The sequence below is a fragment of the Eschscholzia californica genome, unplaced genomic scaffold (assembly GCF_041429995.1).
Source record: "Eschscholzia californica isolate CP2 unplaced genomic scaffold, dmEscCali1.0.p SCAF_4, whole genome shotgun sequence".
In the NCBI taxonomy this organism is placed as follows: Eukaryota; Viridiplantae; Streptophyta; class Magnoliopsida; order Ranunculales; family Papaveraceae; genus Eschscholzia; species Eschscholzia californica.
The window spans coordinates 32345130-32368795 of NW_028238461.1; the positions used below are offsets into that span (position 1 = coordinate 32345130).

Here is a 23666-nt window from a genome sequence, read left to right on the forward strand (position 1 = left end):
CCTCTCGCAACTTACACATAAAATATCCGGAACGGATATAGGGTATTTTCGTAATTACAATACGCGCACTCTACTCATAAATCTCGACTGTAGTGAAACCGACATCTCTCCTAATTATCTACTCATTTATAAAAAAAACAATAAATCAAAAGTAACCCCCCAAAAAATACAGCTAATCAAATCATTCGGTCTTCGACTTTTTCCAAATCCTCGAGATCAACAATCCCAAAGCGACTTCAATCAAGAATCGAGCGGTCTAGATCCAAGGACGACGCTCAACCCTAGATAAGAAGGCGCAACATAACTGAACCCTTCTGAAATCTAATCTATAACTACCAAAGTTTCCTTCTTATATTCTTCCATGGCCGTTTAATCCCACATTTCAACGGCTAGTTTTCTCGCCTCAATTTTAAGTGAACCAAATCCATGGTTTGAGTTAGAAAGAGAGAGAGAGAATACATGGTAGTAGACTAGTAGTAGGATTGTTGTTTTGAGTTAGAGAGAGAGAGAAGAAGAAGAAATGGATTTAGGTTCATTCTTAACATCTTTAGCAACTTCATTTACAATATTTGTTGTATTGATGTTATTATTTGTTTGGCTTTCAAAGAGTCCATCAAATGATGTTATTTACTATCCAAATCGGATTCTTAAAGGTTTAGATCCAACTGAAAGTTCAAGAACTAGAAACCCATTTACTTGGATTAAAGAATCTTTCACTTCTTCTGAAGCAGATGTTATTGCCATGTCTGGTGTTGATACTGCTGTTTACTTGATTTTCTTAAGCACTGGTAATTCCTTAATTTCTCTCTCCAATTTATGGTTTACTTCTTTAGGAGTTTAAATCTTCATGGAAATTTGTTCAAATTTTTGTGGTGATTATTTGGTTACTAGATCTAATGTGATACTTATTTTGTAGCAATTTTAGTGTTTTCCCATTTTGGTCTTTGAGATTTATGGGTTTATGTAGGTTTGTTATTTTTTTTCTTTTTTGAGTAACTTCAATTTTGATTTTAGGGTTTACCCTAACTTTCCTAATGTGGGATTTGTGTTAGTTATTGTTTTGTACTTTTTTTTTTTTTTTTTTGTTAAGGTAGTTATTGTTTTGTACTTGTTATTTGTTATTTTAATATGCTGATGGGGATAGCATTTTTAGGTTCTTACCTTCACTTGTTTTGAAGATAGATCTATTAGGGATTTACCCATTTTAGCTTTTGAGTAGCTTCAATTGTGAGTTGGTAGTCACCCTCAATTTTTGTTTTAAACATTAAATTTCTGCTGGATGCTATTCAAAACATTCTTTTTAGAGTGAATTCTAATGCAGAATGTCGTTTATTTTAGAGTTAATTACTATATGGCCCCCTACTTTGTGACCAGCTTCCTTTATGGCCCCCTTTTTTTCGTAAATTCAAATATGACCCCCTATTTTCAGGTAAATGTCATTACTACCCTTCGTAATTCTAAATTTAAAACATTAAAACAAAATTATTTCCACCTCACCCCCCTCTCTCCCTCCACCTCATCTCACCCTACCCCTCTCTCTCTCTCCAACTCACCTCTCTCTCTCTCCAACTCACCTCTCTCTCTCCAACTCACCCTTCTTCTCCGGTGAGGTGGCCGGCCGGAAAATTTTCCGGCCGGCCACCTTCAAATTAAAAAAAAAAAAAAAAATTCTCTCTCCTCTCTCTCTCTAATTTTTTTTTTTTTTTAATCTCTCACCTCTCTCTCTCTCTAAAACTCCGGCGAAGGGGGTTTCCCTTCGCCGGAGGATCTGTTCACGAACAGATCTGTTCGTGAACAGATCTGCTGTTCACGAACAGAGCTGTTCGTGAACAGCTCTTTGTTCACGAACAGCTCTGTTCGTGAACAGAGTTGTTCTCTGTTCACGAACAGCTCTGTTCGTGAACAGAGTTGTTCTCTGTTCACGAACAGCTCTGTTCGTGAACAGAGTTGTTCTCTGTTCACGAACAGAGAGTTGTTCTCTGTTCACGAACAGATCTGTTCGTGAACAGATCCTCCGGCGAAGGGAAACCCCCTTCGCCGGAGTTTTAGAGAGAGAGAGAGGTGAGAGATTAAAAAAAAAAAAAAATTAGAGAGAGAGAGAGGAGAGAGAAATTTTTTTTTTTTTTTTAATTTGAAGGTGGCCGGCCGGAAAATTTTCCGGCCGGCCACCTCACCGGAGAAGAAGGGTGAGTTGGAGAGAGAGAGGTGAGTTGGAGAGAGAGAGAGGTGAGTTGGAGAGAGAGAGAGAGGTGAGTTGGAGAGAGAGAGGTGAGTTGGAGAGAGAGAGAGGTGAGTTGGAGAGAGAGAGAGAGGTGAGTTGGAGAGAGAGAGGGGTGAGGTGTAGGGTGAGATGAGGTGGTGGGAGAGAGGGGGGTGAGGTGGAAATAATTTTGTTTTAATGTTTTAAATTTAGAATTAGGAAGGGTAGTAATGACATTTACCTGAAAATAGGGGGTCATATTTGAATTTACGAAAAAAAGGGGGCCATAAAGGAAGCTGGTCACAAAGTAGGGGGCCATATAGGAATTAACTCTTTATTTTATTGGATTGGGGAAATTATTTACAAAATTAAGCGTAAGCTAGAGTATGACACTATGACTTGATAGTCCATTGTGGGTTCTGGTCGCTAACACCGATGAGCATGACTCGTGTTATTTCTTAGTAGTTTTGTTATTTTGGGAAATTTAATTGAAAAATATTTCCTTTTTTTTCAATGGTCTCAGTAATCGGGTTTCTCCATGTTTTCTGTTTGTGGTTCAATTACATTGTCAAGGTTATTGTAAAATAAATTTTTCTTGAAGGATGTTACATTTTGATTTACACTCTAAATTTGGATTTAGTTGCAATTTCACTTTTGGTTTTCCTGGTAAGGATTAGCTAACTTTGCAGCCTTCTTTTTACGTGTTATAACTTATAAATGTTAGATAATCACTTATGTGATTCACATAGTTACCCTCAATTGGGTAGTTTCTCCGGATTAAACAAATTCATGCCTTCTTTTAACTTACAAGTTGGTTGGACTTTATGTGTTAGTTTTGAGATATTTGTTTCACAAAGAAGGCCCATATACTTGAGAAATTTGATTTGCATTCAGATTTAAATATTTGTATTTTTAATATGTTTTTTTGTTACATCTTAGTGTTTGGGATACTGGTTTCATCGGGTATAGTGCTCCTACCCGTTCTTTTGCCTGTTGCCGCAACTGAACGTACCTTGAAAGTAACTCAGAGCACTGGAAAGGGAGCATTCAACGACATTGACAAGCTTGCCATGGGAAACATCATAGTAAATCCTCTTATTTTTCTTTCTTTACTTTATACGGTTATATTATTGGACAATAGTAGGAAATTTACTCATTGTTGCCTTGTTGGTAATGTTTTTGTATTTGTTCTTCAATTACTTTGATGTTACTATCTTTCGCAAGTTATTATCTTACTTCAATTTGTTCATTTCAGACGGAGAGTTATTATTTCTTATTGTCTACATAATTGAACTGTTTTGTTTTCTGAGGGTTGTTTTGCAACGCTCAAGATTTTGAAAATTTTCCGTAGTTATTAATGCACTTCCTTATATTTCTACTATGCTGTATTTTTTATGCTTAATTTGATTTTGGGAAGAAAAAAAGATTCACATGATTGCATTATTTCATTATTCTTTATATATTTTGTTAACAGGTCCTCTGTGGCATTTGTGAATCTTTTTTTCTATGTCCGCCTGCGATTTTTCTATGTCCTGGTCAATTATTTTTAGTTGTTATTACTTTTTTTTTTACATGGACTCTAAAATTCATTACATTCATTACATGGCATGAATACATCATGAATTGCCCCTACCTTTACTTTATTTAAACCAAGTTCAATAAATCATGGATTTCTTCTTCCACTGAGAATTGAACTTGGAACCTCCTCCTGGTTCCGGAGTGGGTGTCTAACCACTACACCAACAGGTGGTGAACCTTCGTTGTTACAGTTACACCATACACACTAATCGCCTTTCTTTTTGTTGCAAGACTAGATGCGTTAATAGTTCTATTCTATAGCTCTAAAACGACCGACTCTCAAGTATCATATATGATTTACATAAACTCTAATGGGTTCTACCCACCTAAGTGACACTAGGATCTGAATGTCCTATATGAATATATGAAACGGCAAAACTACGAAAAAGGATTATCCCCATTAATTAATTTGCTTGCCCGGATTATCATTAAAGGATCGACCCAGTTAACATTACTGGCACGTTAAAATCCTAGTTCAATTGCTATACTTTTTGTGAATTGATGATCGTGCTTCCTCCAGAAAAACTGATCATCTTGCTAACTTTTCAGATAAAAAGTCCAAGGTTATGGGCTTTCTTAATAGGAACCTACTGGGTTACCTTTGTGACATTTTACTTGTTGTGGAAAGCATACAAGCGTGTCATTGAGCTAAGAGCTGCAGCTTTAAGTTCTCCAGAAGTGAAACCTGAGCTATATGCCGTTCTTGTTAGAGACATACCCCCTGTTCCTGTAGGCTTAACTCGAAAAGAACAAGTGGATTCATTCTTTCGGGAAACCCATCCAGAAACATTTTACAGATCAATGGTGGTCACTAAGAACAAAGAGGTGAGTTACCCTTTTCTCCATTCTAAAATCATTTATGTTTCTTAAAATTTGATAGTAGCTGAAATTATATTATAGTAAGGCATAGTCAGTTTTAAATAATTTATAACGATTAAAGAAAGTAAAGACACTTAAGTATCTTCGTACCGTGAATAAATTGTAAATGCATGATTGTGTATTTATTTATATGAAAAAAAAGCAATTAATTAAGTCAACTAAATATTTATTCAAATTGCAAAGGCTTAAGAAATAAATTTGGGAACTTGTCAAGCTCAGTCACCCTTCTTGTGTAGTGTTCATTTTTGTTTACATTTAAGATCTGAAATCTGACTCAAGGTATAAATTCAATATCCGAATCATTTAATCTGAGTTGCTGAAGGCGTATTACTTGGAGATATTTTAGACCAAGTTCAGACAGACATACTTGAAGTGGGATTTAAACACTTCGTATTACACTACTCTGAGCTTCTATAAAGATCATATTTGGTTACACTTATAACTTTAGTTCTTATGATGGCGTAGAATTCATGTAGCAGAATCCATGTATGTTAACTGAAAGCACAATTTTTTGTTCACCGCTTCAATTTACTAATTATGTATTGTTCAGGTCAATAAAATTTGGAAAGAGTTAGAAGGGTACAAAAAGAAGCTTGTTCGTGCTGAAGCTATATATGCTTCTTCGAAATCTACGAGTAAGCCAGAAGGAACAAGACCCACGAACAAAATTGGCTTTCTCGGTCTTGTAGGGGAAAAAGTAGATACTATAGAATACTGCAGTAAGATGATCACAGAGTTGATCCCGAAATTGGAAACGGAACAGCAGTTGACTATTACGGAGAAACAAGAAGGGTCGGCCTTGATCTTCTTTAACGACAGGTCAGCTGCCATATCTGCAAGTCAGACTGTCCATGCCCTAATGCTCGACAGGTGGACAGTAATGGAAGCTCCTGAACCATGTCAATTGATTTGGAATAATCTTCCAATTAAGTTTTATGAGAGAGAAATACGTCAATACATTATTTATGGGATTGTGGCTTTGACTATATTTTTCTATCTGATCCCTATAACTTTTGTGTCTGGTTTCACGACACTAAAGAATTTGAGAAAGATTCTTCCGTTCATGAAGGTAATCGTGGATCGGCCAGCACTTAAAACAGTACTTGAAGCTTTTCTGCCACAGCTTGCTCTTCTTCTATTCATGGCTTTGCTTCCAAAGTTTTTGATGTTCCTGTCAAGGAGGGAGGGGATTCCTTCAGAGTCTCATGTTATACGAGCGGCCGCTGGAAAATATTTCTACTTCTCAGTTTTAAATGTTTTTCTTGGTGTTACTATCGGTGGGACCTTGTACACTACATTTAACACTATCAAAGATGAACCGAAAAAGGCAATTGATTTGTTAGGGAGTGGACTCCCTAGAAATGCTACCTTCTTCATTACATTTGTGGCTTTAAGGTGAGTTCCACGTCCTACTACTTCTCTTTTCTTAATCCTCTTCCTTCGTTTTTGTCATTATTAACTTTGTTTTTCGATAATTTCAGATTCTTTGTCGGCTATGGGCTCGAGCTTTCTAGGTTGGTTCCCTTAATTATGTACCATTTGAAGAGAAAGTATTTGTGTAAAACTGAGATGGATGTGAAAGAAGCTTGGGCTCCTGGAGATTTAAATTTTGCAACTAGGGTTCCCGCCGACATGCTGATCATAACAATCACGCTCTGCTACTCTGTTATAGCTTCATTAATCATCCCCTTCGGCGTTCTTTACTTTGGCCTTGGATGGCTTATCATTCGGAATCAGGTAATGTTCCAAACTACTCTCTTCCAATACCAGCCGAAAACCAAACTGCTGCTAATTGGAAGAAACTTACAGTTACTAGAAAATACTAAAACTTATAAACTAAAGAAATTAGGAGACTAACTAGAAATAGAATCCCAAGCTGATTAGGATATAATTTGTCAACTAAGAATGCACTTTTCTTTATTATTCCCCGTTTTAGGTTGATCACTTAAACAATATTATTGAAGTTCTGAATTTGTTCCATTTTCATCGGGCAGGCTTTGAAAGTTTATGTAAAAAGATATGAAAGCTATGGACGTATGTGGCCTCACATGCACAATCGCGTTCTTGCTTCACTTATCATTTACCAAGTTGCCATGATCGGTTACTTTGGGATCAAGAAATTCCCGTATGGTCTTATAGTTTTACCACTTCCCATATTATCCGTAGTTTTCTCACTGGTTTGCTCAAGGAAATTCTATGGAGCTTTTAGCTGCACTCCTCTTGAAGTTGTTTCTCAAGAGTTGAAGACGACTCCAAACATGGAGTCAATCTTCCGAGCTTATGTCCCTCCTTCATTGAGTTTGGAGAAGTTTGATGATTCTGAACAATTTGAAGACGCTAGCTCACAGCCAGTTTCTAGGATGGGTTCTTTTGCTTGATTTCATTCATGTAAATAGATTCTGTATTCTTTGTTTTGTATTTTGTGGTCTTTGTACTTTGTGTACTGATTAGATATACAATAGTGTTGATGTACCACTGATACTTGGGTTTGTTTGTGTTAAACAGTTGTAGGATGGATATTCATGAAGTTTATAATTTCTTGAACGATTGGCTTGTAAAAAATATTGGCTTGTTGATACTTCGTATGCATTCAGTGGGTTTTCGACAGAATCTGTTTGGTCCATTTTGGCTACTGGAATGTTAAGATTGGCATCTCTTCTAGGTTATCGTGTTGATCGAGCTCCCCCATGCGAATCTGAAAGCAGAATGATTTTTAGATACCATCTTATGCTGGGTATCTTACTAAGTCTGTGGGGTAGGTTCCATCATCTGTTGGCATATAGCTTGACCGCCCTTTCTTTTCTCTCTTTGGTTAGCAACCTCATGATCTCTAGTGGTACACAAGATACTCCAGAGTGTTTGAGAGTAGCTAAAACGGCTTGAACAGAGTTTACCGACACTCTAGTGAAGGCTTGTATCTTGAGCAAGTTGGCCGTTATCATGGTGTAGGCATCAGTTAACTTCATATTAACAGTGGGATTAGAAGTTGTTTTTCTGTCTGTAATATGTGTAGTCTTTGTCGAAGAACCAGGCTTGTTCTTCCGTCTAGATGCCTCTAAATTGAATCCTTTCGATTGGTTATCTTCTTCAGTGCGAATGGAGCTTCTTTTGTGAAAGTATAGGATACTTCAAGAGTGCAAAACTCCAAAATTGCATCATTTTATTAACGAAAAAAGCGAAAGCAATACACATAATATCAAAACGACAAGAAGATAGTCCTCCCTCTAAAGCAAAGTTGAACCTATTGAAGCTTGATATATCAATATCTCTTTTTAGACAAAATTTAGAAGACGAAAAGGCTATTAATCAGGTGGTATTACTACAAGCTAACCAAAGAGAGGAGTTTAAACCCTCTTCACATCATCTATCTATTTGGTCCTTCATTTGAGAATCATGTAAATTTCTCAAGGCTTTTGAATATACCTTCCAGAGCAGACAACTCATCTTCAACATCGCCAGTTTGTTCCTTATTCAAGCGTTTTCGAAGATATGCAATGTGGTTTAGTCCAAGTTTAGATTGTTCATCAATCTCAACCATTTTCACATAAGCATCTTCTTTTTCTTCAAGGGCATGCTCTAATCTTCTCTCTAGTGATCTACACCCGTCTAGTGATGCGAAAAGTTTCTCTGATATCTCTGTATTACACTCTTCAAGCGTTCCACTTCCATTTGTATGCTCTTGTGTGTAAGTACCATTTTCTATTTGGTGCTCCAACGCACAAGCTTGGATCTTAGCCAACAATATAGCATTTTGGACCTTAAGATCATTGACATGCTCCTCTATTCCATTCAACTCATGAACTTTACGGGCAAGTTCGGATGTCATTATCTCCTTCTCCTTCCCCAAGCTCGAGAACATCCTCTCTAAGCTCTTTCTTGCAGCAAAACTAGCACTAAGCTCCTTTCTTAGCAGTTCCTTTTCATCACTAGTACTACTACTTGAGCCGGCAGTTTCATTAGATTGCCTACTTTGATCTCTATGTTGTACTTGATGAGCCCTTAATTCAGTATTACATCGTCGTAAAGCAGCATTTCTCCTGTTATTGAAAGATTGCGATTTTTGAATCCGGGATTTAACTTCGTCAATGATTGTTATCATACTAGCTACTCTTTGGAGTTTTCGGCCATCGTAGTTTTTCGTGCATGCTTCATTGTGATCTTCAATCAGTTTCAACAATAACTTTACATTTGCTGCCAAACCTATAAAAAAAAGGCATCCACCAACCAAGAGAGAAAAAAATTAGTGTAAGTGTTTGTAAAATAATTCCTTTGACAAGTAAAGATAAAACTTAATTTATTATTGGAAGGAAAATGATCCTCACACATAAACTGCATACCTAATTCATTATAAATGCTAAAGGGACCAAAATTTGGAGCCGACCACAGGCCGAAAGGTGTTGTGGCCTGCCTCAATTGGTCAGGCCATGAGAAAATGGCTGACTAATTAGGACAGGCCTCGGCCCGTGGTCAGCCCCAAATTTTGGACCGTTTAGCATTTTTAGTACGAGATATATAATTATAACGATATTATTCTCACCTTGTAATATTAATGAAGAATGAGCAGTGCCATTGAGATTAGTTGGGGACGATAGAGGTGATATTTCAGGAGATGAGTTTGCTGCGGTACGAACCAAATTGTTCATTTTTTTAATCATTAGGTATATGAAGAGATGATCAAATCAAATGTCTCCCCTTATGACAAAAAGAAAATCCAAATCAAAGTTAGTTTGGTTTTCTTGATTGATAAGGCTAAAAGATCTTCAATATAGGCTAGTTAGGTAGCAAATAGAGGAGAGAGAAAGAGAGACAGAGAAAGCTGATTCTCTGCCCTCCCTTTCTGTCCTTTGTTCTTTTTCTTCTTCTGTTTTATTGTCTAATCTGAATAATAATAAAAAAATTTCATCCCTTTATTTGTTCTATCGTTTCTTGGTTGTTATTGTTTTCAGGAGATTGGTTAATTGAGAATTGTTTTCCGACATATTAGAAGATACATATTTGACTTTTATTTTTCTGGTTGTTAATTTCTTATTTTGTCTGACATTAGTTGAGAAAGTGATTATCTTTCTTCTTTTAATCTACAAAGAATTCAATTTTATAAGATGGGAAATGGTACTCATATCTGACACCCCTATCCAGTCACAAAATGATTAATGCCCTGCCCAAGTCGCTACCTATCTTATGTGGCTAATAGGACAAGACGCAGAACATTTATCATTCTTGAACCAGTCAGCATATCCAACACCCTATCCAGTCAACATGCTGCTGTTAATACTAAATAGTGTTGAACATTTAACTTTTATCTCGGTTGTTAAAAGATGAAATACTCAAAACAAAACCCGGATTCTTCCACATAAGAACTAGTTTTTCGAATCGCTCTCACTTTCTAAACCCTAAAATCGAAGTAAGTCTTGAGAGAGAGAGAACGGTGTCCGGGGCTGTACTTCCATTAAAGGACACTCAAACCCTCGATCAGGCTAAACCAGGTAAATAAAATCTTCATAAAACCTTGGATCTTTACCTACTATCCGACGACATGTATATTCATTACTTTTTAATTAAGATTTTCATTCTTTTTCATTTGCTTGTCGATCTAACCTCGATCTTCTTAGATTCTTTTTCAATTCTATGGTTCATATTTTAGAATTATATTTCTTTTTGGTCGAAATCTATATCTTTCTTTAGTTTTTCTAGATTTCTTTCGTCCGTTGACGATTTCTTGTTTTCTATTATTTTCTAATTCACGGTACTACACAGATTCATAAGCAGGTTGTTGACATTTAGGATTCTGGAACTTGTAGTCTCGTCTTGAGTATTGTTGGGGTCCCTCCTTACAATAAAAGGACTCCTAGTTAAAATGGGATTTCCCTTATTCCTTGTTTGGAGAAGAAATAGAAACTTCTATTTTTTCAAGCCTAAAAAAGAAAACCCTATTTTTATTGGTAAACCTCCCTATTTATCATTATAAAAGGGAATGAAAGGGAAGACATTATTCACAACTTTCAGAACAAAGAGAAGTCAGAGAAAGAGAGATTTTTGAAGTGATTCTTTCAAGAGAGATTGAAAGAGAAGAATATTGGTTTGAAGAAAAGAAGATTATTAATCTTGTGAAGCAATTTAGTTTTTGGTTATCTTCTTCAGCCTTTGGTTATCTAGGATTTGTTCAAATCCCAAGGAGTAAGAGATTTTTATTTCTTTGTTTCTTTGTTCAGTTTATCCACCATAGTTTTGGTGAAGAGTTGTTATCCAAGAGTGTTTATACACATCTTGAAGAATTGGTTAATCCTGCTTTAGGGAAGAATTGTGTAACCCATTATTTAATTATAGTGGAAGATTTCTGAACTAGGTCCGTGGTTTTTTACCTTCTATCTTGGAGGGGTTTTTTGCCACGTTAAATTATCTTGGTGTCTCTGCTTTTACTTTCACATCTTTTATCTCCATATTCCTGAATAAGTTAATTAGGTTATTTTTCCTAACAAGTGGTACCAGAGCTCATGTTAGATTTATTGTTCAGAAATATGGAAGTGAATACTAATCGCATGATTAGTTTAGATGGATAAAACTATTTGATGTGGAAAACAAAAATGAAAGATCTGTTATACTGCAAAGACCTAGTTGCACCCATTGAAATTCACAGTACAAAACCGATGAAGATGGATGAAGATGACTGAAAGGTGTTAGGTCGAAAGGTTGTTGGATTTATTCGACAATGGGTAGAACCCAGTGCTTTTCATTATGTATCGACGGAGACTTCTGCTTTTAGTCTATGAAGAAAATTAGAAGAATTATATGATTAGAAGACAACTGCCAAAAAGGCTTATTTGTTCAGAAAGCTAGGAAAATTACAATATAAAGAAGGAACCTCAATTGCTCAATACTTGAATGAGATGAAAAGTCTAGTAAATCAGCTTTCTACAATGAAGTTAGTTTTGGATGATGAGTTGCAGGCCTTACTTCTTCTAAATTCTTTACTAGATAGTTGGGAGACATCGGTGGTGTCTCTTAGCAATTCAGCTCCTGATGGCATAATGCGTATGAATCACGTAACAGGTAGTTTGTTGAATGAAGAAACAAGAAGGAAATCATCGTCAGACGAGTCTCATTCAGAAGCACTTGTTATAGAAAGACGGGGGAGAGGTAAAAATAGGAAAAACCTCATAACCGTGATAAGTCAAGGGGAAGATCAAAATCAAAGAAAGTAGTTCAATGTTTTGGTTGTGGAAGAATGGGTCATTACAAGAGTGAATGCAGGAAATCAAAGAAGGGAAATAAAAAGGATGATGAAAAACAAGACAATGTTGCAGCAATTGCATCAGGTGATGACATTATCTTACTCTCAGGTTGTGAAGACACTTGCATAAGTATGACTGAGTCAGAACTAGAAACAACATGGTTGGTTGAGTCAGGTGCTTCGTATCATGCTACTCCATGTAAGGATTTCTTTAAATCTTACGGAACTGGTGACCTTCGCAAAGTCAGGATGGGAAACTTAGGTTTCTCAAAAATCATAGGAATTGGAGAAGTGAAAATTGAGACGAGCACAGGGAGTACATTGATTCTTAAGAATGTGAGGCATATACCAGATCTTCGATATAACCTAATCTCTACCGGAGATTAGATGATGAAGGGTATCACAGTCACTTTGGTAATGGAAAATGGAAACTCACAAAAAGGTCAATGGTGATAGCAACAGGGAAGAAGTGTTGTACTTTATACAGGACTCAAGTAAAACTGTGTAAAGGAGAATTGAATGCAGTTGAAAAAAATTCTTCCACTGATTTTTGGCATAGAAGGCTCGGGCACATGAGCGAGAAGGGACTTCAAATCCTTGCTAAATGACAAGACTTACCGAACATGAAAGGTATAAATTTAAACATTTGTTCTCATTGTTTAGTAGGAAAGCAACATAGAGTTTCCTTTGAAAGCAATGCATCTAAAAGAAAATCCAGTGTTTTGGAGCTTGTTTATTCTGACGTTTGTGGACCTTTAAAGGTCAAAACACTTGGTGGTGCTTTGTATTTTGTTACTTTTATAGATGACGCTTCTAGGAAAGTTTGGGCATATGGCATAAAGACCAAAGATCAGGTACTTAAAGTTTTCGAGAATTTCCACAACATGGTAGAACGGGAGACTGGAAAATCATTGAAGTGCATTCGCACTGACAATGGAGGAGAATACATCAGGTCATTTGAAGAGTATTGCAAAATCCATGGTATTCGACATGAACAAACAGTTCCCAAAACTCCACAACAAAATGGTGTAGCAGAACGTATGAATCGCACTATTGTGGATAGGATCAGATGTATGCTCTATGAAGCTAAGCTGCCTAAAATCTTCTAGGGTGAGGCAATGCGTACCGCATGTTATCTGATCAATTTATCACCTTCAACACCATTAGATGGAGATGTAGCGGAGAGAGTGTGGGCTGGGAAAGAAATCAGTTTGGACACTTAAGGGTGTTTGGTTGCCAGACTTCTGTACATATACCTCAAGATCAAAGAACAAAGCTTGATGATAAAGCCAAGCAATGCATCTTTTTAGGGTATGCAGATGAGAAATTCGGTACAGGTTATGGGATCCAGTCGATAAGAAGATTATTAGAAGTAGAGATGTGGTCTTTCTTGAAGATCAAACTATTGAGGACTTCGGGAAAGTTGGGAAACATGAGAATCATAGTAATGATCTCATTGATCTAGATCCACATATCTCTTCTAAGGTTATGCATGATAATGCAGGTAAAGAGCAAAATCATGAAGATGAAGCTCATGAAGATGTTCCTATGGGTGATGATGTTGAGCAAGGAATAGAAGTTCAACATGAACCACCGGCTGAATTGAGAAGATCGACTAGAGAGAGAGCACCATCTACCAAGTATCCTCCACATGAGTATGTAATGGTTACAGATAGTGGAGAACCACAGTGTTATGAAGAAGACCTAGATGATGTACACAAGAAGGAGTGGTTGAAAGCTATGCAAGATGAAATTAAATCCTTGCATAAGAACAACAGTTTTAAGTTGGTTGAAAAACCTAAGAACAAGAAGATTCTTAAAAATACGTGGGTGTTCAAAATCAAGACAGAAGAAATAAATTCACAATCACGGTATAAGGCACGCCTAGGTGGTGAAAGGATTTGGGCAAAAGAAGGGTATTGATTTTGATGAGATTTTCTCCCCGGTGGTGAAGATGTCCTCTCTACAGTTATTATTGGGATGGGTGCAAGTATGAACCTAGAAATTGAGCAACTAGATGTCAAGATCGCTTTCCTTCATGGTGACTTGGAGGAAGATGTGTATATGGAACAACCAACTGGGTTTGAAGTTAAAGGTAAGGAATACTTGGTTTGTAAGTTAGAGAAGAGTTTATATGGGTTGAAACAAGCACCAAGACAGTGGTACAAAAAGTTTGAATCATTCATGAAGGATCAAGGGTATCACATGACGACTTCAGATCATTGTGTTTTCGTTCATAAATTTCCTGATGGAGATTCGATTATACTTCTGCTTTATGTTGATGTTATGTTGATTGTTTGTCAGGATGCTAATAAACTTAGCAGGTTAAAGTAGGAACTAAACAAGTATTTCGATATGAAAGACTTGGGTCCAGCAAAACAAATTCTTGGCTTGCATATCTCTCGTGATAGAAAAGCTGGAAAACTTTGGCTATCACTGGAAAGATACATTGAGAAGGTTCTAGAAAGGTTCAATATGGACAAGACAAAACCAGTGAGTTGTCCATTAGCTAGTCACTTCAAGTTGACGCGTGATCAGTGTCCATCAACTAGAAGTGAGAAAGAAGAAATTGAGAAAATTCCTTATGCTTCAACTGTAGGAAGCTTGATGTATGCAATGGTGTGTACGAGACCGGACATTGCATTTGCAGTTGGAGTAGTAAGCAAATTTCTTGCCAATCCAGGCAAAGAGCATTGGTTGGTAGTGAAGTGGACTCTGAAGTATCTTAGAGGTTCGTCCTCGTATATGTTTTGCTAATGATAAGTCAGTATTAGTCGGTTACACAGATGCAGACATGGAAGAAGATATAGACTCCAAAAGGTCCACATCAAACTACCTATTTACATTTTAAGGGGGAGCAGTGTCATGGCAATCTAAACTACAGAGAAGTGTGTAACTTTATCTAGTACAGAATCAGAATATATTGCCACCAGAAAATGTTGCAAGGAGATGTTATGGATGAAGAGATTATTAGAAGAACTTGGTATGAAACAGGATAATTATGTTATTCGTTGTGATATTCAGAGTGCCATCCACCTCAGTAAGAATTCTAGTTTCCATTCCAAGTCTAAGCATATAAATGTGAGATACCAGTGGATTCAAGATGTTCTTGAAGAAAATGTGTTGATGATCGAGGAAATCCATACTGACGACAATGATTCAGATATGATGACAAAACCATTACCCAAAGGCAAGCATAAGCTATGTAGCAGTGTTGCAGGTTTGGGGATGGTAAGTCCCTCTTCATAAGTCGGGAGGCGGAGTTTGTTGGAGTCCCTCCTTATAATAAAAGGACTCATAGTTAAAATAGGATTTTCCTTATTCCTTGTTTGGGGAAAAAATAGAAACTTCTATTTTTCAAGCCTAAAAATGAATTCTTATTTCTATTGGTAAACCTCCCTATTTATCATTATAAGAGGGAATGAAAGGGAAGAGATTATTCACAACTTTCAGAACAAAGAGAAGTCAAAGAAAGAGAGATTTCTTAAGTGGTTCTTTCAAGAGAGATTGTAAGAGAAGAATATTGGTTTGAAGAAAAGAAGATTATTAATCTTGTGAAGCAATTTAGTTTGTGGTTATCTTCTTCACCCTTTGGTAATCTAGGATTTGTTCAAATCCTAAGGAGTAAGAGATTTTTATTTCTTTGCTTCTTTGTTCAGTTTATCCACCAAAGTTGTGGTGAAAAGTTGTTATCTAAGAGTGTTTCTGCACATCTTGAAGAATTGGTTAATCCCCTATATTGCTTTAGGGAAGAATTGTGTAACCCATTATTTAATTATAGTAGAAGATTTCTAGACTAGGTCCCGTGGATTTTTACCTTCTATCTTGGAGGGGTTTTTTGCCACGTTAAATTATCTTGGTGTCTCTTCTTTTACTTTCACATCTTTTATCTTCATATTCCTGAACAAGTTAATTAGGTTATTTTTCTTAACAAGTATCTCCATTGACGGAGATCCCAAAACTTCTTTTCATAAAACTTGAGTTTTTGGGTTGCATTTGTTAACAATTCTCTTGATAAGTTTATAGGCAGTGTCTATACTTGTTAAAAGCAATGTGATTTTCACCCAAGACTTGGTCAAAACAAGTTGACCAAATATGTTGGAGGCAATTCCTATATCCCTAATTCTTTTGGGTGTTTATCATCCATTTTTTTTTCTTCCTCTCGCCACCTCATTTTTTTCGGGTGTTTATCATCCACTTTTTTTTTTCTCTTCCTTCGCCACCTCATCATTCTTCTTCTTTTTGTTCTTCTTAGTAAGTCTTGTCGTACAAACATAATAAATCAGCTTTGCTTCGTACCAAAAATATTTAGTTTCGGGTTTGCCCTGAAAGTGGTTTAACAAGTGCAAACCGGGTTAGATATCGACCCATATTCAAGACACATTCAAAATTAAACATGAAAAAATCTTAGCCATACAAAAAACGAAAAATTTCACCATATAAAGTTCGCACCAGATCTTCACCATCACAGATTTCTCCGCATAAAACATGAAAAAGTTCATCACAAAAACATGGTTACATTATATTTAAAGGTATATAAAAATGAAAAAAAAAACTTCGATTAAAAATCACAATCATATGAAGCCCCAATCGATTTCGTTAAAAAAGGGGACAAAGATCGAGTTGAACAAAACTTTGAGCTTAAAGCCCTAGATAGAGAGAGAAATATGACGAGTTGAAGATGATGCGGTTGAATTGATGTTGTTTAAGCTCAACATCGTGTGAGCCAGTGATGGAGCCAGGAATTTTTCGATGTTGGGGCATATTGAAGTCAAAAGAAATAATAATTGTATATGTTATAAGAAAAATGACTTTTATTGATTCATAATAATTTTATCTATTTACATATTTATAGTTGTTCTCGACGAGTTTTCATCTTATGAAATCGTTGCATAATAACTTCATTACTAATAGTATCACATACGTCTTTCTCAATGTATGCAAATAAATTATCATTCATCAATTCGTCTCCCATTCGATTCCGTAATATGCTTTTCACAATACTCATACCAGAGAACACTCTTTCTACTATAGAAGTCGCAACTGGAAGTGTTAATGTCAATGTCAATAGTAAGTAAACAAGCGGGTACACCTATTTTTTCTTTTCTCTACTATTTTTTTTGCAAGATCAAAGATCCCTTTCAATCTTATAAACTCATCGCTAGACTTCATATCAATTACTCCCTCCGTCCCATTTTGTTTGGGTGTTATTCCTTTTAAGGAAGTCCCAAAATGTTTGTCCACTTACTTTAAATAAGACTCATTTATTACTAGTTTTATAGATGCTTCCCAATCTACCCTTGTAATACTAAAAAAAATATTCTACTGGTTCTCACTACTTCCAATGTAGTTTTCATTGTGATACTCTAAAGTAAATATGGGTAATTTAGGAAAATACATTTAGTTAGGAAGCAATAAATGAAAATCCTTAATAAGTTGGATCTCCCAAAAGGTCAAACAAAATGGGACGGAGGGAGTATATAATTCTCAAGTTGGTCTTCAAGCGCTCGCAGATACAGTCAGAGGTTAAAATGCGGAAGAATGTGAATGTCTAGCAATCAGATCTGCACTCCTAAGTGCAATAGATCTCCATATTCACCACGTCCATATTGAGAGTGACAACCTCAATGTTATTTCTACTTGGAAGACCAAAGCTACTCCACCCGATGGCAATCCAGGAAACATCTAGCTGAAATCCTCCACATGAAGAACAACTTTACTAACATCAAGTTCTCCTACATTTCGAGAATAAACAACGCAAAAGCTGACGCGGTGGCTAAATGGGGAAGGAACCATCAACGAAAGAATATTTGGAACTCCCTCCCGCCTTTTATTTCGGATGTTGTTTAGTTTTTCCTTTCTTTTCCTTTCCTTGTATGTTCAACAATAAAATAAATTGGTCTTCAAGCATCATTAGACCAGTATTAGAAAAATATTGCGGGTAAAATTTTGCAAGACGGATCAAATTTTTCTTGTGGGTAAGAAAACCTGAGTACCAAAATTTATAACTTCTATATATTTGTTTGCTTTTTATTTGATTAGAATTAATATATAATGGTAGATTGGAAACTTAATTTTAATTAGAATAGAAAACAATCTAGGATATAAATAAAATAGAAATAGCTGACTACAAACAGTTATAAGAATTTTCCAAAAAAAAGAAAAGAAATTAGGGCGTAAGGAAAACATTTTATTTAATATTTAATGGTTACGGAATAAGTGGGGTTATTGGTGCAAGCACACCAGTACACGGTCAGTAACTCAGAAATTAGGGCATTTAAGTTTTGATGTATAAGTTGCCAGGTTGGAAAGTGGTGATTTTTTTTAATGAAAGTAAATATTAGTGTTGGACTATTGATCAATATCACTGGGTCGGTCTTTTGAATGGGCTACTTACTGAAGGATATAATGCCTAAAGTCTGAAGGAATGGTATCCTTTCGAAGGAGTGTCCTTCGACCAAGGATGCAATGCGTACAATTTGGCTAATAGGATCTTAATGACCTTACTCGGAAGATCATTAGTCCGGTCCAATTAGGGGTCGTAATGCTTAGCTAGAAGCCAACTACGATCGTCGAATCAAGAGTTGATTCGCGGCTAACATAGACCGGATCCTACAAGGGTTACACAACAGAGTAGTGATTTGAACGGAGAGAATTGACTAGATGGATAATGGAAAATAAGTGGATTGGATCCATTATTGGTAAGTCCTGAAAGATTCGGAGAAGTCCGAAGAGATAAACATGTCCGGGCCCAAAAGGGAGGCCCGGAATGGCTTTAGGGAGGTCGGCCATGTGATGGCCGACCTAGGCAATGGGGCCGGCCATGTGATGGCCGGCTAGGCCCTAAGTGGGCCGGCCAAGGAAGCCCATAAAGGGCTATGTTAGCCGGCCACCTTAAGTGACCCAATGGAGGGTATTTTGGGAGTTGCCTAATAATTAGGTTTATGGAATCCTAGTTTGAGTCTAATACCTCTTCTACGGATTTCTATATATACCTAATTATACAACCTAAAGATAGAGACAACTCAGAGCCAAGTTTGTGTGATCTTTTCTGAGTGTCTGAAAGAGTTTCAGAATATACATCTCAGAGAGAGAGAGAGAAAAGGAGTTTTCTCAAGTATCTAGTCAAGAAGAAGGAGTTCTTCATCTCAACCTTCAAGAAGGTCCTAGCTGACTGAAAGGAGGGAGTTCAAGTCATTACTCGGTGTCTCAAGTAGAGGAGCTACACTTGGAGCTCTTATCTTCCGAATACTGGTCGGGATTTAGTTCGTGGGAAAGCGATTAAGAGGTAATCATCTTTCCAATCTAGTTCATTGGTATGTTCATGTATAGATCCTGGAAACTAGTGTTAAACATATGATGTTTGAGATTCCGCTACCAACACTAGACAATTAGGTGTATGAGATACCCTAGTACAATCCCCTTCACTTACTTGGTTGTAAATTAATACTAAAGGCACTTAAAGGAGGAACTCACATTTGGGTCGTGGAGACACGTCATGCGGGCCCACCCTTGGTGTGAGCGGAGACGATGATTGTCGTAGAGAGAGGAAAAGGGAGAAAGAAAAGGCGTCAAAGGAAATTGATGGAGAAGCAACACAACTATAGGGCAATAAAGTTGAATAAAATGATCTCGAAAGGAATACGCTTGAAATAAAGCATAAAATACTTGCACATAATGATGAAGACAAAGATACAAGTTTTAAATAGATTTGTATTTATTTCAAGATATCTCTTTACAATGAATTAAGCTCTCATATATATAGCCTAAGACGTGCTAGACTGCTAGCTAAAAGAACTATAAACTGAAAAAAAAACTATTTTTTTTTCAAAATTATGAACTTACTAAAACACTTGGTAAAGAACCAAATCTTAGTTACTAAACCTGATAAAAAGAAATACTTTGAGAAACAATTAGAATACAAGAAAAGAAAATAACATAAAAAAAAAAAAAAAAAAAAGAAAGAAGGGTCCCTTATGGGAACCGCTGATAAACCTGAAAAGATTACAAACCCAAGAAGAAGTATCATGTAGTACCAAGGAAGATCGGGGTCGGTCCAAGGGAAAGCTCACACGTGGCTTCGCTTTCAAGCGTTATTTTTTTCACAAAATCTAATGAGAACTAATCTAAATGCCTAAGCACTAAAACGAGAAAAAAGGGGTTTTGATTTTGGCCACAGACCGAGCAAAACAAAGAAATTGACAACTAAACTTAAACCTAATGGTTGAGAGGCTAGGCTATATTCTAAATGTGAGAAAGGACGAGGATTTCGGGAATCTATCTCAAAACACGTATACATATGCTCATTTCGGTTCTTGATTTCTGGCCTACTAGACTCAATGGTACCTGTTCTAAGGGTTAGACCTACCTAGTCGTCATAACTAGTTAAAGGGTCATCATATGCTATTAATGGTGATCTTCATAAAAATAACGAATACAAATTAACTATCAAATATGCATGATGTGACACGAAAATGTCACATTTAAGGAGCCTAACATAGATTAATTAGTCATTTTCGAGTGTTATCAATAACATTTTATGTGTTTTTCTTGTTTAGGTACCATATTTGGAATAAAGAACTTAATTCGGAATAAAGGGAGCGAATTATCACTATCATTTCATGTACCCAAAACGAGAGAAAAAGACTTCAAACAAATCAAATGAGAAGAGGATTCAAAGACGAGTCCAACAGTGAAAACGGAAGTCAATTCCGAGTTCGGACGGGGAAGTTGTGAAAGAAAGAAGTCGAGGTTCGGTCTTAAAACAAAGATGCTATGAAGGCACCCTCCTTTGGTTATAATTCTAGAAGACACCCTCTTGATTTCCAAGTGAAAATTAAAACCCAAGTCTAAAACCCAAGCCCAAAGAAGATGAAAGAAGGAAGAGATTTTGGAGGCACCCAATAGACTCAAGTTTGAGTCAAAGTCAAGGTTGACTAAGTCTAGGGTTTGAGTCAAATACACTATTCATCTTCTTCTTGGAGGATTCAACAACCAAGCATCAAGGAAGAGAGAGAAAAGAAGAGGCTAGGGTTTTGGGTGTCTTGAGCTCTAAGTTTCTAGGGTTTGAGTGGAAGAGAGGAAAAGAGAGAAGAAGGAGGTAGGAGTAGCCGGCCTTAGCTTGGCCGGCCAAGCTAGGCCGGCCAAGCAAGGCCGGCACTACAAGAGTTCGGGCAGCCATGAAGCATGGGCATGGGACAGCAGCTCGGGACAGCACACAACAGCAGCCCGAGCTGCATCCTAGAAGGTGGAGCACGGGAACGGCAGGAACGCGTGCTTGGGAGCTGTAACGGCAATGGAGGATGCGGCCAGCAGCAACCCGAGCTGCTTTGGAGCAGCTCGGGAGTGTTTCCAGCTCGGGACAGACCGGATGGCTGCTCGGTACGGCTCGGATGTGCACGGAACAGCAGCTCTCGGCCCGGATCTAGGCATTTTTGGCCGGATCTTGATTTTGGCCGGATTTCCACAAGCTTTGACCGGATTTTTCATGGTTTTCCGGCAACTTTCTTGAGCCGAAACCTTAGGGCTTTTACTCCCCATGTCTTGATCTATCTTCCCATGTAATTTGATTTGATTTTGGGTGAAAAATCTCTAGAGGGAGAAAGCTTAATGAAGCTTTAATGGAGGTTGTGTTCTAAATGGAGAAGATGATGGTGGTCGCTATGGGGAACCCAGAAAATTGCTAAGGGGAGATCGGCTGCAACTAAAAACTCATATTTTCCGACGATCTTAGCCTCGAACCATCATCGAAAAAGGGAGATTCTCTCATCATTTTCTTTCCATTTCTTATTCAATCACCATGTTTAGCTAACTTTAGTGTGTCGATTATATGAGATGAAATGTGATGAATTCGTGATTATGTTTAATATGATTTGATGTTTTGATTATGAATTGATGTTCATTTAATTCGATTATCGTTTTGATCGTATTTTCATGTGTCTTGTCAAGCACTTCGCATAGTTAATAGACGAAACGAAGTATTCGATATCGATCGTAGTCTAAGTCATATTTTCATGTGTCTTGTCATGCACTTCACATAGTTAGGCGACTAGACGACACTTTCGATGACTCGGGATTAACCGAATTAGGCGTTTGTTTGACTAGGTATGATCTCCGGATATACGTAGTACTTAGAAACATCTACTTTAGGAGTCGAACATCGATTATACTTCGACACATTAGATTGGATCATACGTAGTCGTAGGATTATCATTATGGAATCCCGGACTTCGACACCTCTCTCGCTTATTTGTTGCCCGAATCGAGTCTTACCGTCTCCCGACTCTTGTTCCTCCGACTCTTCTCTCGAATCTCTCTCGCCCGTTTACGTTAGATTATCTAGTTAGCTTTACTTGTTTTCTTCTCTTATTACTTATTCATCCAAAACCCCCCATTTATCCTTGTTTCTCTTCTTTTTAGTCTAAGTTAGCCTTTAATATCTAGACAGAGGGATAAGACCCTTCGATATCCACAATATCTTCCTATCCTTGGATCGATCCCGGCTTTGCCGGATTACTACTTGATACCTCCGCTTGGGTCCGCAACCTTTTTGGGTGCATCAATGCATGACATAAAACATGAAACAAACTTAACCGCTTAAAAGAAGTACGAGCATCGCATTGAAAGCTACAATGAAACCAACCAAACATATGCATTAATGTTATCAAGACTTCATCACAAAACCCCTGACGAGAGACTTAGCTCCTCATGGATTGGTTCTTACATACATATTTTGCCGAAAGTGACATTGAGTCTACAATCATGATCATGTCATAACAATTGACTTAATTTACTTATCAACTAGTAAGAATAAAAATGAAGTAGTTCTTATGAAACTTGAGAGACTATTCAACAATATCCAATCACTTATAATAGATTCAATCATAAATATATCAAAAATGTGGATAAGAACATGAACTCTTATTTCGTTATTTCCTCTCTCTAAAAATTAACAACTATTATAGCAAAATGACCCCATAAATAATCAAGACAACTTAAATTAAACCATATAATCCTCAAAGAAGGAAGACCAATAAAAAAACAACAACGATACGTGCAAAAAAATCTCAAGTTGGTTTGGCCACATGCACTTCTAGCACGAACCTTTATTCATCATTTTTTGACGTCACGTACTTTGCCAAGACGTTTCGTGCACGTCCGCAAATTCTGGTTTTCATAACGTGTTGTGTCCCATGCTCCGACCCTGCCTTGCGTGTGGTGTCCCGTGCTAGCTCCAAGATTTGGCCATATTGCTGATGCACGCAGGAATCACAAAATGCCCGAGCCACCTACAACTATTGCTCCAACGTTCCTTGTTTTGGTTTGTGCGTCCATTGCTTTGGGTCGTGACCAAGAGGTGACTTGGTTGGACCTTGAGTTTTCAAGTTCATCCAAGTGCTCTTGCCCGACCCTTCTCCTTGTTCTTATTCTTCTTCTTCTCCTCCTCCTCCCCCCCTCCTCATCATCCTCCTCATCCTCCTCCTTCTCCTTCTTCTTTTTCTCTCACGTTCTCTCGTTCCTTCAATCTCCAAACGCTTATTCTTCTTCTTTTTCTCGAATTTCGCATTCTTACAAAATGACCATTTTGGTCTTTGTTAGTTTCTAGTTACTCTCTCTCCTTATTTGACTCCATCAAGCCATTTTAACATCTTTTTTTACTCTACCAAACTCTATATTGACAAGTGACTTCTCTAGCTTGGCCTAAAAGTGAAAAATGACCAAGACACTCTTGTTATGCCAATCGGGGTTTAATGTGATCAATACGAGTAATCAAGCAGAAGC

General features: G+C 37.1%; 2 protein-coding genes across 2 annotated transcripts; one reads left to right on the forward strand and one right to left on the reverse strand.

Moving 5' to 3' along the window:
• Positions 1 to 361: 361 nt before the first annotated feature.
• ERD4 (Early-responsive to dehydration stress protein (ERD4)) lies at positions 362 to 7799 on the forward strand. The gene is made up of 6 exons (XM_086673266.1): positions 362 to 788; positions 3140 to 3285; positions 4328 to 4603; positions 5208 to 6052; positions 6139 to 6394; positions 6652 to 7799. Exons 1-6 carry the CDS (start codon positions 521 to 523, stop codon positions 7033 to 7035), a joined length of 2175 nt encoding a protein of 724 aa, XP_086529392.1. The 5' UTR covers positions 362 to 520; the 3' UTR covers positions 7036 to 7799.
• On the reverse strand, positions 7793 to 9554 carry LOC147544166 (uncharacterized). Its single transcript, XM_086673268.1, has 2 exons — positions 9195 to 9554; positions 7793 to 8857 (listed from the first exon to the last, which is right to left on the reverse strand). The coding sequence occupies exons 1-2, from the start codon at positions 9310 to 9312 to the stop codon at positions 8049 to 8051; spliced, it is 927 nt and encodes a 308-aa protein (XP_086529394.1). The 5' UTR covers positions 9313 to 9554; the 3' UTR covers positions 7793 to 8048.
• Between the last annotated feature and the right edge of the window lie 14112 nt (positions 9555 to 23666).

Coding starts and splice junctions, on each gene's coding strand:
- ERD4 (XM_086673266.1), top strand. CDS start 521: ATGGATTTAGGTTCATTCTTAACATCTTTAGCAACTTCATTTACAATA. Junction 3,286..4,327: donor TTGCCATGGGAAACATCATA/GTAAATCCTCTT, acceptor CTAACTTTTCAG/ATAAAAAGTCCAAGGTTATG. Junction 4,604..5,207: donor TGGTCACTAAGAACAAAGAG/GTGAGTTACCCT, acceptor TGTATTGTTCAG/GTCAATAAAATTTGGAAAGA.
- LOC147544166 (XM_086673268.1), bottom strand. CDS start 9,312: ATGATTAAAAAAATGAACAATTTGGTTCGTACCGCAGCAAACTCATCT. Junction 8,858..9,194: donor TTCTTCATTAATATTACAAG/GTGAGAATAATA, acceptor TTTTTTTTATAG/GTTTGGCAGCAAATGTAAAG.